Source organism: Osmerus eperlanus, chromosome 10 (assembly GCF_963692335.1).
Source record: "Osmerus eperlanus chromosome 10, fOsmEpe2.1, whole genome shotgun sequence".
NCBI classification, from domain to species: domain Eukaryota; kingdom Metazoa; phylum Chordata; class Actinopteri; order Osmeriformes; family Osmeridae; genus Osmerus; species Osmerus eperlanus.
In genome coordinates, this window is record NC_085027.1 from 3436337 (window position 1) to 3451280 (window position 14944).

At 44.2% G+C, this 14944-nt stretch overlaps 1 protein-coding gene across 1 annotated transcript; it reads left to right on the plus strand.

The window, feature by feature from the left end:
- The first annotated feature begins 2489 nt into the window (after positions 1-2489).
- Positions 2490-14919, plus strand: slc12a1 (solute carrier family 12 member 1). The gene is made up of 26 exons (XM_062471197.1): positions 2490-2974; positions 4475-4612; positions 4975-5050; positions 5854-5949; positions 6281-6420; positions 6583-6693; positions 6805-6916; positions 7018-7145; positions 7328-7412; positions 7974-8134; positions 8302-8409; positions 8566-8689; positions 8801-8902; positions 9044-9199; positions 9384-9483; positions 9643-9754; positions 10130-10270; positions 10856-10962; positions 11073-11155; positions 11924-12046; positions 12688-12816; positions 13018-13129; positions 13395-13481; positions 13789-13924; positions 14074-14141; positions 14237-14919. Exons 1-26 carry the CDS (start codon positions 2702-2704, stop codon positions 14370-14372), a joined length of 3144 nt encoding a protein of 1047 aa, XP_062327181.1. The 5' UTR covers positions 2490-2701; the 3' UTR covers positions 14373-14919.
- Positions 14920-14944: the final 25 nt, after the last annotated feature.

Below are 14944 nucleotides of genomic sequence, written 5' to 3' on the forward strand. Positions count from 1 at the left end.
ACCTAAATCACACCCTTTTCACATTTAAAAGCAATATCATTTTTTAAATGTATTTAGTCATTTAGCAGACGCTCTTATCCAGAGCGACTTACAGTAAGTACAGGGACATTCCCCCCGAGGCAAGTAGGGTGAAGTGCCTTGCCCAAGGACACAACGTCATTTATCACAGCCGGTAACCTTCAGATTACAAGTCTGACTCCCTAACCGCTCAGCCACCTGACTCCCAATATCATGAAATGCCTCGCCACTTCAGTGGCCCAGACCAGTCACACCATTTTCTTCTTCTTCTTCATTCCTTGCTGCTTGACAGCATCAATTCAAATCAAACTTTATTTGTATAGCCTTTTTTTTTTTTACAAGAAATGTCACAGCGGGCTTCACATACGCTCATAGCAATGTACTTATGCCAACCTAAAACCCTCAAAGAAAAGAACACTGCAAAAAAAAACTCCCCGGAAAACTCAGAGAAAAAATGGAAGAAACCTTAAGAGGAGCAATTCAGTGAGGGATCCCTTCCTCCAGAGATCCTTGATGAATATTAAGGTAAAGGATTTAGAATGAAGCCCTGTCTCAGTCTCTTGTCCAGGAGGGGAACTTGTACATTGTTCAACTTCCTTGTCTCACAGAAGCAGAATATCAGCACATTCAAACATCACTTAGGCTCATGTGGATAGACACATTTGCTCTGTAATAACAGATTTCACATTGAGAAAGTAAGTTATGAACTTCTCATCCTAGAGATCAAAAACCTAGCTGAATTCAATCTCTTTTAACCTTGTCTAGTCTTTATTTTCTTTACACCCCCCTTGTTCTGTGGATATTTTGAACCCAAAATATATATTATATGAAGAAACAACAGTTTGTGAATATCTGAATTCCCTCCTTATAGTGCAGAAAGACAGCATTTAATCAGAGGTCACCACTCATTTTTGTTACACAACTGAAACGTGTACTTATGGCACTGTCATCTGCAGCACCTTTATAGCCTCTGTGTCAGAAGTCAGTTGCACACGTTAATTTCTCATTGTGTGTGTATGTGCGTCTTTGTGGTTTTTGGGATGTTTAAATGATTTGTTGAAAACTGCTGGGTCAAAAGTGACCTTAAGACAATCTTTGTACCCTGGTGGTGTCATTGAAATACGAACAAAGATGATGTTTCATTTTTTTCTAATGTTGGACTGTCTAGTAACAGTCATCACATTTCAAGTTGAATGTTCAATGTATTTTTTCAAGTTTTAAATTGAGAAGTTGAAAATTAAATGTATGTTGTTTGCTGTTAAACAAGGTGGCAGGTCACTTTAGACAGGAAAGTCAGATGGCTGAGCGGTTAAGGAGTCGGGCTATTAATCAGAAGGTTGTTGGTTCGATTCCCAGGTGTGCAAAATGACATTGTGTCCTTGGGCAAGGCACTTCACCCTACTTGCCTCGGGGAGAATGTCCCTGTACTTACAGTAAGTCGCTCTGGATAAGAGCGTCTGCTAAATGATGTAAATGTAGACGGGTTGATAACCCCTGATATCAGATTTGTTATCAATGGCTGCTGATAAGATGTTTAGTAACAGTTATTTTACATTGTTTTTGTGTGTCTTATATGAGCAAGGTCAGATGGAGAGCCAGTAAGCTACAATTCACAACCAAAGAAATCACTGTAGTGTATCACTAATAAGGAACTGTACTTGTGAAAGACGTTTTTAATAGGCTGCCTGGAAGTCATGTGACTGTGGAGAAAGGCCTCCAGCAGGTTGCAGTCCTGTGGTCTGTGGCCCTGCAGTCTTATATTAACTCTCCTTTACACCTTTAATGGTTTGATTCTCACTACTTAGTAGTGGCTCTGTCACCTTTTCTGTGCAAACATCCTTCGATATGGCAGTTATTAAACCAGCTTGATATAACATCTCATTACAGTACAGACTTTTCCCCAGTCAAAAGTCCTCCCTTTACAATCAAAACAGGCAATCTTGCTTGATATCCCTGTTGTCCTGCCATAACAGGGGTAATTCCACATGTGCTTTCTGACTTTCTTGAAGCCTTAGTCATTGCATAGATTTAGGAACTTTAACCGTGAAAGTTTTCCTGGTCACCTTGTGAGGTTTCCGCTACTTTTAACTTCCTGAAGAAGTCAGCCAGTCACCTGGTGATTCATCCCCGAGGATCTGGCCCTTCCTCTGAGGGAACACTAACCACAGCCCCATAAAACGGCACAACAGAACAACATGTGCTATGGTCTTGCACTTCAGACAACAATATTAATAATCAATTCTCCACAACCCCAGTAAAGTAAGCCTTTATCTCTCCTCGGGCGTTTATGACCTGGTTAATCGTTAAGCAAAGGCTTTGTGTCCCCTGGGATGGAGCAAGGACATATCTGACACCCCTCGTACAGGTTTCTGAAGGTAGATCCAGAAGCTCAGCCAATGGCTGTCTGCCAGTGTAGGGGGCACAGGGAGAGAGTATAAAGTTGGAGCGTTAATGCGAAACTTAACCTATATGACTGCTTTGACCCAGCAAGAGGATTTACCTCTGAGAATCAAGAGCGTGTTGATAGACCCTACAAGTCCGCAGACAAGAACTATAAACTACAGCACCAGACTATCCTGCTCTGGGTCTAATAAAACATTGTTAGATGATTGAAAACCTTTAGCACTTTTTTTTATCTATTTAATTGAAAAAGCGACTGAAAGCACCCCCTCCATTGTTTCTGATGGAGAAGTACCAAGGGAATGTTGGGGAGCATGTCAACCCAGCCTTCGACAGGACTGGGGAGGGCCCCCCCAACTACGAGGAGAACTCCTTCTCTGAGCTTGGCTACACCAACGGGGAGCGCCGTGACATCCGACCCTCAGTGGTCAGCGCCTTTGGTCACGACACTCTGGACCGTGTGCCCAACATTGACTTCTACCGTAATGCAGGGAGCATGAGTGGTCACCGTGCTATTCGACCATCCCTGCAAGAGCTCCATGAAGTGTTTCAGAAGGTGAGACTGTGACAGTGTGTGTCAGATGTCCACCTGGACAAAGGGTCTTGTTCTGAGCTGTCCTTATTTGCCCGTATCTGTTTATCATGAACTGCATGTCCCAGTATGTAAAACACGCATTGGTCACTGTGTTGACTGTCTGGTCCACTTCAGTCTCTCTCTTGACAGAAACACTCTTGGTCTTTCTCTTTCTTGCTATCCCTCTCTCTCTTTCTCTCTTTCTCTCTTTCTCTCTTTCTCTCTTTCTCTCTCTCTCTCTCTTTCTCTCTTTCTCTCTCTCTCTCCCTCTCTTTCCTTTCTTTATTCTAGTTCAGCTTGGCCTTGAGCTTTAGAATGAACAGCCAGTGTTTAGAGCCGCTGAAAGACAAGAAAAACAGTTTTTACAGTTGTTGAATAATGTATCACACATGTAACCCTCCTGACACTGACCCCAACCCTGTAACAATGATTTGCTCAACATACTGCACACATCTTACACTAGCTAGTCAAAACAGACAAAAATAGACTGCAATTAAAACTTATCTTTGACACTTATCTCTGACCGACTCATCGGAAGCATGCACCTTCGTATGCCTCACAGTATTTGTTACACCGACAACAATAAAATCTGAGGTCAGTCTTTGCATTTTAGAAGTTGAGTAAATCAACTTGGAATCTCACACCACATAGTTTTTAAATTCCTAAATAAAAAGATTATCAGCAGAATGTATTCCTTGCACCATAAATCTGTGGTCGTGGATGTGAATTATTCATTTAAGGATATTTTGGCAGGGCAAGAGAACAATTAGGAGATTAGATTTGTTTGGCCTTTCACAGGTATGTTGCTGGTTTAGGCCTTTATTAAAACAAGCAGTGTGCTTACGTATTATGTTTACCTTTTCAGTACAATGTATATTTTGTACATTGTTATTGATTGATCTGTGCTCTCTTTGTTGGTCTTTTCCATTGATAACACTCATCATAACAAAAGCTGAGAAACTGCTGTTCCTCTGACTTTTCATGTCTCGCTGTTCCACCATTCTCTCTCTCTCTCTCTCTCTCTCTCTCTCTCTCTCTCTCTCTCTCTCTCTCTCTCTCTCTCTCTCTCTCTCTCTCTCTCTCTCACACTCATTTTCTTCAAGGACAAGAGCTCAGTATAGTAATACTTTTCTTGCTCCTCTTGAAATTCTCTGGGGTGGGCTAGCAGGAGCAAAGACACACACACACACCCGTACATATGCACACTCACATACGCACACACACACACACACACACACACACACACACACACACACACACACACACACGCACATAAAAGAAAAAAAGAATAAGGACATTCAATGTGAAGACAGAACACTCCTGTCTTCTGAATGTTGCTCTTTCTTCTGCAGTTGGCTCTGAATTCCACTAACAACAATGCTTCTCCCCTTGAAACCTTGCAGAGAACGACAAGAAAAAAGCACATCTCATTTACTAGAGTGATCACACTTTTGTCTCTCTGACTGTTGTCTCAACATGTAGAATGGAGCGATCTCAGTGCCAGACACAGTGGAGGACACGGAGGGGAGCGATGGGAGCCCTTCGGAGGACCTGGAGTCCGACCTCCCCAAGGAGAGCAATGGAGGGTCGGGAAAGTTTGGCTGGATAATAGGGGTCCTGGTGAGTGATGCTAAGTCAGGGAGCCTTCTCCCCCAGTTGGGTGACTGTGGCCTGGCCTTAGCGGGGTTCACCACACATGCCTCAGCCCACAGGTCCTGTCGGAAATCCAGAGTCAGACACATACAGGAATGCAGATGAAAATATGCCTATGTGGCTAAATGTGCCACATTTACACGACAGACCGAAGTGCGCATGTTAATGAATGTGCATTGTCACAAAACAACACAAAACACTACAAAAACGCATATCTGTGGTTTGTTAAGGTCCAGCTCTTGAACGCAATGGGCGATTGTCCACTGAGCTATGTGTGTCTGAAATGTAATTGTCACAATCCTAATCTATAATCCATTTCCGCTGCTCAGGTGAGATGCATGCTGAACATCTGGGGAGTGATGCTCTTCATTCGGCTGTCCTGGGTGTTTGGACAAGCTGGCTGGGGTGAGTTAGCAAGGGGACACAGCCCCCCCCACACCCCCATCCCCCCGTCAGGGCTGGTGTTAGCGCTGCTTTCAACAGGAAGGAGACATCTCCTGCAACGAACAGGGACACGAGAGGGTGAAGGGGTTTTAGACCACTTCCCAAGAGAAGAGTAAACAAGTCGAATAATGTGTGTCCTTAAAGAAATCCAAGGTCAAGCTATTAGGATATCAAAGCAGAGGCCCACATTAAGAATGTTAGTGTGTGTGTCCTGTGCTTGCAAATGGATGGAGGGTGCTGGTTCGTTAATGGGCCGTGTCTAATGGCTGTGAAGGCCTGAAACAGCCACAGGCTGCAGCTGGGGACCAGGTAAAACCCAGGTTAGTTATTGCCTCTGGCCTTCCAGCATAATTAGTCCTTAGAGTGGGCAATTTGAGATGCATCAAAGCTTCACTCTCTTTCTGAAGGTGTAAAAGGTGACTCGACTGGTGGAGTTTTATGAGTTAGTTTAGTTTCATTGGCCAAAGACCAGATTGTATCAGACCAGACCAATATACCAGACCATAACCTCTAACAGACCACATGCCAACATTTTCTACTTATTATTCCGGAAGAATGTGACATTGTACATTCACAATAAGTAATACCCGATAGGTTCCCAACGAAGAGATTGAGGCTAAGGCTTGAGCTCAAGTTTGCTCAACAGAATAGCATTGAATAGTAACAACTTAGTTACATTTTACCCAGACTAAAGGTACCTGCAAGATGAATTGCAAGTTGGTCGAAATGGGTGTAAATGTGTTGTGTGTGTGTGTGTGTCGCAGGTCTGGGCATTGTGGTGATTTTGCTGAGCTGTGTGGTGACCTCCGTCACCTGTCTTTCTATGTCGGCCATCTGCACCAACGGAGTGGTCAGAGGAGGTGAGGTCATTTGGAAAACATACCACGGAACATTCTCCATCAATACACGACCGTGCCACCGAGCATAGATCCAAAGACAGCCACGGACAGACTTCCCAGATTTGAACTAAAGGTTCTATCTTGAGATGTATTATCTCTTGTGCAGGGAAATCAATTAGTTGCTCATTAAATGAGATTAACACAAGGACACAAGGGCCGGCTCCACATCCATATGTCAAATGTCCCATTTTTTATTTTTACTGCTGCATGACACAACCTACACAGATACACAATCGAACGAAAAGTGATGTAGTGATTAATCTTCTACTTTGTGTGTGTGTGTGCTTTCCAGGAGGGGCGTATTACCTGATATCTCGCAGTCTGGGTCCAGAGTTTGGCGGCTCCATCGGCTTAATCTTTGCCTTTGCTAATGCGGTGGCTGTGGCCATGTACGTGGTGGGCTTTGCTGAGACTGTGGTGGACCTCCTCGAGGTACGCAGACTTTCAGCGCCTCAGCATCAGTGTGTTGGGCGATTCAGTTACACACTTTGGACATGCCTCAGAGCCCCCTGTTGACAGATGATCTATCTATCTATCTCTCTTTCTTTTTTTCTTTTTTCTTTCTTTCTTTCTTTCTTTCTTTCTATTCTCCAGGACAATGCAGCCATCATGGTGGATGAAGTGAATGATATCAGGATTATTGGCTGCATCACAGTGCTGTTGCTGTTGGGGATCTCATTAGCTGGGATGGAGTGGGAGGCCAAGGTGAGGCAGAGACTTCCACTACAAAACCACCAGAGTTTCCAGGAACGCCATCCACGCACTGACAATGACACGAAATTTGAACAAAAAACAAATGTTTCTCCTTTTCTGTAGGCTCAAATATTTCTGCTCATCATCTTGCTGGTGGCCATCGTGAATGTGTTCGTGGGAACAGGCATCCCAGCAACTGATGCTAAGAAATCTCAAGGTTTCTTCAACTACCAGGGTGAGGGAGAGCGGCCCTGCTTGCGATGTGTGAGAGAGTCTGTAGTACGTCTCCTAATGTCAGAACTGACCCTTCATCTGCATCTCCCTCCCCTCCAACAGCCAACATATTCCTGGAAAACTTTCCACCGAAATTCCAAGACGGGGAGTCGTTCTTCTCTGTGTTTTCTATTTTCTTCCCTGCTGCCACGGGTATTCTGGCTGGAGCCAACATCTCCGGAGATCTGAGGGTGAGATTACGGACTTCGGGGTGGAGAATAGGAAGGATAGATTATGCGGTTGCTTTACTGCTTTACAGTAACGTCCTACAGCACTCTTCATAAAATTGGACACTGTGCAAAGACATACAAAGACACCTTATCGTCCATGTTTTGCTACAAACCATGATGTCATCATCATATCTGTTCTCCAGGACCCACAAGCTGCCATTCCCAAAGGCACCCTGCTAGCCATCATCATCACCGGGCTCACCTACCTGGGGGTAGCCCTCTGTGTCGGTGAGCATTATTTCGTTTCCAGTGTGGTCACACCGCTCTGTAAAAATGTGTGAGTTCTGTTGTCATTATTGGCAAAGGTAACTTATTGGTAACTTATTAATCAGCTCTAAAGGAGTTACTGAGGCAACTGTCTACTTTATATTTGATAATACCATAAACCCATCTCACAGTAGCTTACAATAAAGGGATGATTATTACTATTTCTCTTTCCTGAAAGGCTGCAAAAACACTACACTAGAGCACACTTCCTGATACACACACACACACACACACACTAAGATCCTTCCCACTCAACAGTGGCTAGTGGCCAATACAGTTAAGTCACACACACACACACCCAATCACACAAACACACTGACACACACAATCACTCAGACACCCACCAAATAGTCCCACACACACCCCTCTATCCACATTCAAAGTAGTGCATAGGTCTTACTGTGAGTGAGAAATGCAAGACAAATGTCACTTCAGAGACATGGCCACTGCTATTAGGATGTTGAGACAAACATTTCAGATCAATCTTATAATATATGTCTGCTCTGTGCTCTCATTGGTTAGTTGGAACCACTGTGCGTGAAGCCACAGGGAACATAAACGACACTGTTGCCTTGGGGACGTTTTGTAACGGCTCAGTGTCGGTATCAGCCTGTGAACTGGGATTCAACTTCTCCTCCTGCTTTGAAGACGACTGTAAATTTGGCCTGATGAACAACTTCCAGGTACGATGTGGACTCTGCCGTTCATCCATTTTGTCAAACATTGAAAACGCACAAAATCCATGCGTTCAGATTGTCAACAGAACACTTCAGCGTTGCATGATGTGAGATACAGGTCTGTTGTGACATGATGCTGATGGTTTCTAACTCATCCTGACCCCTGACCCCAGGTGATGACCATGGTCTCAGGGTTCGGCCCCCTCATCATCGCTGGGACCTTCTCCGCCACCCTCTCCTCCGCCCTTGCCTCGCTCGTCAGCGCTCCCAAAGTCTTCCAGGTCAGTCGTAGACACACAGTCGTGTAGAAGGCGGACGATGAAGGACATTAAAGTGCACACACATCCTCAAAATGCTGATATTTTATTTGTGTGAACATTCACGTCTGGGCTACATTCACGTATACTCCAGTTGTGACGCTAGCTTCGCTCCCCCAGGCCCTGTGTAAAGACAACATCTACACCGCCCTGCACTTCTTCGCCAAAGGACACGGCAAGAACAACGAGCCGCTGAGAGGCTACGTCCTCACCTTCATCCTCGCCGTGGCCTTCATCCTGATTGGTCAGTCCCTTTCTGCCTGTCCGTCTGCCCGTCTGTCTTTCTGTCCATACCGTTGACCCCCCTCGCCCCCCCCCTGCCCGCCCCCGCTCTGACTGTCTTGTGCGTCTGCAGCTGATCTGAACGTCATCGCCCCGATCATCTCAAACTTCTTCCTGGCGTCCTACGCTCTCATCAACTTCTCCTGCTTCCACGCGTCCTACGCCAAGTCTCCAGGTGAGTCTCCAACACTTCAACTCACACACAGGCAAGCACATGCACACACTCAAAAACAGACACACACACACACACACACACAGAACATGGTGGTGTTCAGCATAGCTAATTGCTGATGTGTGATGTTTTCCCATTTCGTAGGATGGAGACCTGCTTACCGGTTCTACAACATGTGGCTGTCTCTGTTTGGAGCTCTGCTCTGCTGCGCTGTCATGTTTGTCATTAACTGGTGGGCTGCCCTACTCACGTACGCCATCGAGATCTTTCTCTATGTCTACGTCACTGTCAAGAAACCAAGTGAGTGGTTTGTACGTGTACTCCTGTGTGTATTCCGGTGCGCAGTCCTGTGCGTGTGACTCACAGCTCACCTGTGCGTGTGACTCACAGCTCACCTGTGCGTGTGACTCACAGCTCACATGTGCGTGTGACTCACAGCTCACCTGTGAGTGTGACTCACAGCTCACCTGTGTGTTCCCCTCAGAGGTAAACTGGGGTTCGTCCACCCAAGCGGTGACGTTTGTCAGTGCGGTGAGCAACACTCTATCTCTCAGTGGAATTGAGGACCACGTCAAAAACTTCAGGTGAGAGACACCACTAAGCTTTATAGAGATCAAGGTCACGCACGCTGTTGTCATGTGCCATTATGACCATTAAAAGGATGGTATCATCTTTTCTGAAAAAGTTCGAGGGGTGAAATTAGGTTCCACTCACATGCAGCCATTTTTGTCTCTTTCTCCCAGGCCTCAGTTCCTTGTGTTGACTGGATCACCAAAGACTAGACCTGCTCTGCTGGACCTGGCACACGGCTTAACCAAGAACTATGGCCTCTGTATCACGTGCGAAGTACTCACGGTGAGAGAGAAAAAAGAGAGAGAAGGGAAAGGGGAACAGAGATAGAGGGGCATAGAGAGGGGTAGAGAGAGAGACAGACAGACAGACAGACAACAGGGAAGAGAGAGGAACAATGGATGACTACAAATATTCACAAGTGGGCAGCGTTTGTTGTACCTGATAGAGATGTCATGGTCTGAAAATGTTTCTAAGATCACCTGGCTGTATTTACAGTGGAGCTGTTGATGATTTGACTGGCCTTACAGTGGATGGAGGAGGTTGGAGTGCAGTTCTGAGGAGTGTACAGTCCTTCACATCCCACAGTAGACAGGACCTGCTGTATGAGGTGGTCACACCAAACACTGTTCACCGTGTGTCTCGCTTTACTCCCTGCAGGGTCCCAGATCAGACGTCCTGCTCGATATGAACTCTAAGATGGAGACGAACCAGCAGTGGCTCAACAAGAAAAAACGGAAGGCTTTCTACGCTGCTGTGGCCTGTGACACATTCAGGGAGGGAACAGAGATACTGCTGCAGGTCAGTTGGGCCATCCTATTGGTTCAAATTGGAAAAACAACCGACCAATCCAATGGGATGTTTTATGAACACACTGTTTATCACCATTGGTCTATGAAACAGACAGGCAGTCTGATTTGGAAATGGATTGCATATTGTCTTAGTGCTCTCTGCACCCTCAAACAGACTACAAACAGAGGTTAATACCAAACCGCATTCGATTTTCACTACACAGAATTTCTTGCTCTTTATTGTTTTTTTTATATCCTCAGCACATTATGAGTTTTGGCCCAGACCAGTATGAGAACTCTGGTCTGAACCGGTTGGCTTGTGTCGGATTTTACAAGAGATGATGAGGGCGGGAGGGAAGTGTTATGACCAAGGCTATCTCCGATTGAAGATAAGCCCGGAAGGCATTGCCAAAATGGCTCCACTTCAAATACAAGGGCAGATTAACAGCTATAATCGATTCATACTGCCTTGAATGAGGCGTGGCAGGGTGGAGAGATCTACTGAGGGGCACAGGCTGTGGAACACCTCAGCTTGATCTGCTGTGCTGTCTCTGGAACTTGATACACCTCATGAATGTTAACTGTTTCCCTGCAGGGAGCCGGTCTTGGACGCTTGAAGCCAAACACCTTGATGATCGGCTTTAAGAAAGACTGGAGAACGATTGACTCCAGCGCCATCAAAAGCTATGTGGGAGTGCTGCAGTGAGTGACCAGCCGTACACATACATGTGCACGCACACGCCCAGTGGCATGTGGGTTATATGCATCCCCTTCACCGTGGAGCTGACCTCCCTGTTCTCGTTCTGTTTCAGCGATGCCTTTGACTTTGAGTATGGAACAGTGGTGTTTCGAATGAGCCAGGGTCTGGACATCGCCCACATCGTCGAGGCTCGAGGTGGGCACAGGGCACTCGTCACACAAGTCACACAAACACAGTGCTCACAAAAGTGCGGAGGTGAACATGTTCAGGCTTTGTTCCAGTAGGAATCTGCTGATATCAACATACTGTTGTCCTGCCGGACAATAACCTCAGGTTTATTACTGCATGTGGTTACTGTAAGATATTAGCAGAGGAAACTTGCTGACACTAATAAGCCTATTAATATCATTAAAAGGCTTGAGGGTTGAGATTGGATGAGGGGCAGTTCCATGGGGGTATGTGAAGCCCTCTGTAACATTGCTTTGGGGATTTTATTTGATTAGGGATAAACAGGGTCCAAAATAGAACTGCAATGACTAAGTTAAATATTCTCATCTCCAAATGTTTTCTTTGTAGTCTCTGATAACAGCCAAAGTACACATTAACTATTGATAACATTGGCATTCCAGAGGTCTTTGGTCTCCAGATTGCATGCAGTTGTGGCGCAGATAAAGGTCCTCTGATAAGCTTGTGGTGGAATAACTACCGTATAATTTGACCTGACAGTGATTGAAGGACTGTTAAATGATTACACCCACTTGAACAATACTGGGCTAAAAATAAACATTAAGAATAATGCATTTAAGAGCCCATTCAAAGCCAAAAATAAATATGCAAGGTTTACTAGAAATAAATGGTGAACGTGTTATAAGACAAACACTTTTTAAAATTTAACAAGAGCACATGCTGCACCTGCATGAAGGTATAGTGTTCGTATCTAAACTCCCTCATGTTGTCCCGCAGAAGAGATGGAGAGAGCTGTTCAGGAGCAGCAGGCTCTGGAGAATGAGGAGATGGACGGGGGGAAAAGCAAGGGACTCTTCAGGAAGTCCAGGAAGTCTTCTAAACAAGTGCTCACCACCAGAGGTATCAGCCACTGTTGCTTCCTGGGCCCGTTCTCCACGGCTGTGGAATGTTTGACATTTGGCTCAAGATCTGTTTTGTTTTTTACTGTAGGAATTTTTGTAGAAAGTATAAATGTGGAGAGATGCATGGAGAGATGCATTGTGACATCTGTTTTTCTTACTCTCGCTCAGTTCTTTTTGGGCTGTCCTTCTCTCCAAGCCCACACACACATTCACATGCACACATTTACACACACACAAACAGTTCTCTAAAATGAATTTTTCGAAAAAACGCAAAGAGCTTTTTCATCTATTAGCTTTCAGAGCAAAAAAGCTTTTTTACAGAAATGAGGCCCCCATTACAACCATCCTTCTGGAGTCCTGTACCTTCCTTTGTTCTCCAACTAGAAAGTACCCATCCTTAAAAAAAAAAACAATCTAATCAGCTGGTCTCCTTATGAAGTAATGCAATAACCCATCAGCCACCAGTAAAATCAGGAGCACCTCCTCTTCACTCCAGACAGTCTATCTCCCTTTACTATTTCCTTTCTCTCCCTGTCTCTATTCCCATTCTTACTTCATCTCACTCCACCCCTCCCTCCTTTACCCATCCACCACCAGCAGCCGTTTCAGATATGTTCTTTATCCTTATCTCTCTCCCAGTGTCTGTGACCAGCGCCCTGTGCCCCGAGGTGGTCAAGGTGAATGATAGGCTTGTGGAGGCCAGTACTCAGTTCCAGAAGAAACAGACCAAAGGCACCATTGACGTGTGGTGGATGTTTGATGATGGAGGTAAGCCTTAGTCGCCTTAAGCCTAACCCATTCCACTCAGTCTCCATTTAAAAAAAAGGTTTTACAACCCACCCAACAGTTTGTCACTAAAACAAAAGTACAACATATGCAAAAGCAGGTTATTACATTCCCAGAATTCTCTATCCAATTAGTCTTGCTTTGTTTGTGAAATGTTCCTAACCAGTTGTTTCCTTGTATCAGGTCTGACCCTGTTACTGCCCTATATCCTGACCACCAGGAAGAAGTGGAAAGACTGTAAGATGAGGATCTTCATTGCAGGACAACCTGGACGCACTGAGCTGGATAAAGAGGAGTATGTTAGAAAGCAGATATTAGGCCAATACTACATGCATCATAATATGAAAGGTCTATTTGGTAATGGAATACATAGCCTACATATGTTATGTAACATCAATGTTCTTATTCAAACAAATGAAGTCTTTTAGATCATAAAGAAAGACGTTTGGAAATGTAAAACATATCCAAAAATATAGAGTTTAACTAATTGTATTAATACCAAAGATTTAATTATAATTCATAATCAGTGTTTAATACAGTACATTCTTTTCTCCTTGTAGGATGAAGTCTTTGTTGCAGAAGTTCAGGATCAGGTGTACTGACATTAATGTTATTTCTGACATTAACGTCAAACCCAGTGCTGAAAGGTCATTCTTCACACTATTCATAATTTTGTATTTCTTCTTCTATCAGAAACTTGAATCCTAGTTGAATCCCTTTGACAGAATCCAGAGACAGAACATTATAGTGTGTTACTGACAGCTCAGTTACGTTATGTAAAAAGTCAACATTATATATAAATAGACACTAAGATAAGAGCATACAGTAACCTCTAGCTTTACTGAAGAAGCGCAATACAAAGACAATGTAATCTACTTGGTGTTTTACAATGCTACAGTAGCATTGTAAAACACCAAGTAGTCAGTCCATCTGTCTGTCTTTCTCTTCCTGCAGCTGGAAGGCGTTTGAGGACATGATTGAACCTTTCCGTCTGCATGAAAGCTCCAAGAGCATAGCTCAGGTAGAAGCTCTGATGAAAGACAACCCCTGGAAGATCACTGACGCAGAGCTTGACAGCTTCGAAGAGAAGGTCAGATCACCTATCAAAAAAACAATGACCTTCTCATTTGATATATTTTTAAGGATCTTGACATTCAGACAGACATGTCTATATTTGGTTGTGATTATCAGGTAGTTTTAAGGCTCTTTAAACCCACCATGAATTCTGTCTCGCTATAGACTAACCTCCAGGTGCGACTGAATGAGCTACTGCAGGAGAACTCAAAAGCAGCCAACCTCATCATTGTGTGAGTACATGTGTGCCGGATGACAAACTGTCATGCTAGTTTTACTATAGCTACAGTGAGCTGAACCCAGTGGTTGGTCTTCTTTGTCCCTGCAGGAGTATGCCCATCGCTCGTAAAGAGTCGGTCTCTGATCACCTCTACATGGCCTGGCTGGATATATTGAGCAAGAACCTTCCTCCCACCCTGCTCATGAGAGGAAACCACAAGAGTGTGCTCACCTTCTACTCCTGAGCACCCCATTGGTTGAACAACAAGGCAGTCACTATGTGACCATCCAAGAACATTTTCTTTGTATAGAGTCAGATCTGTCTTTTATGTATGGCCACAATACAGGAATTGTGATGAATACAGTCACACAGACATGGAACCTTCTAGAATGGGTCACAGTTACTTTGAAAGTGATTACACTGCCCTCTGTTGGAATTGTACATTTGATTGTGTTAATAGTCTTAATTTAGAGGATGAAATCCTTTTGTATGCGCTATATATTTTGATGTACTATGAACCTGTATGAAAATTGACAGGATGTGACAATGTTCAGATCTATGTGCTGCACATGCAACCAGTGGTAAGCCTATAGGTGACTTAAAATGTATATTTGATATATTCTCAAAAATAATTTCATAGCACTTCGGTTTGGGATAATAAGACAACTTAAGACACCCATGTGAGTGGCTTATGTTAAATACAGAAATGCTGATTTATTCCTAACTGTTTTGTAGCCTATTTGTTGAAACGATTCTTGTATGCACTATTATATAATGACTATATTGACAATTAATAAACGTTTATTGCTAATATTT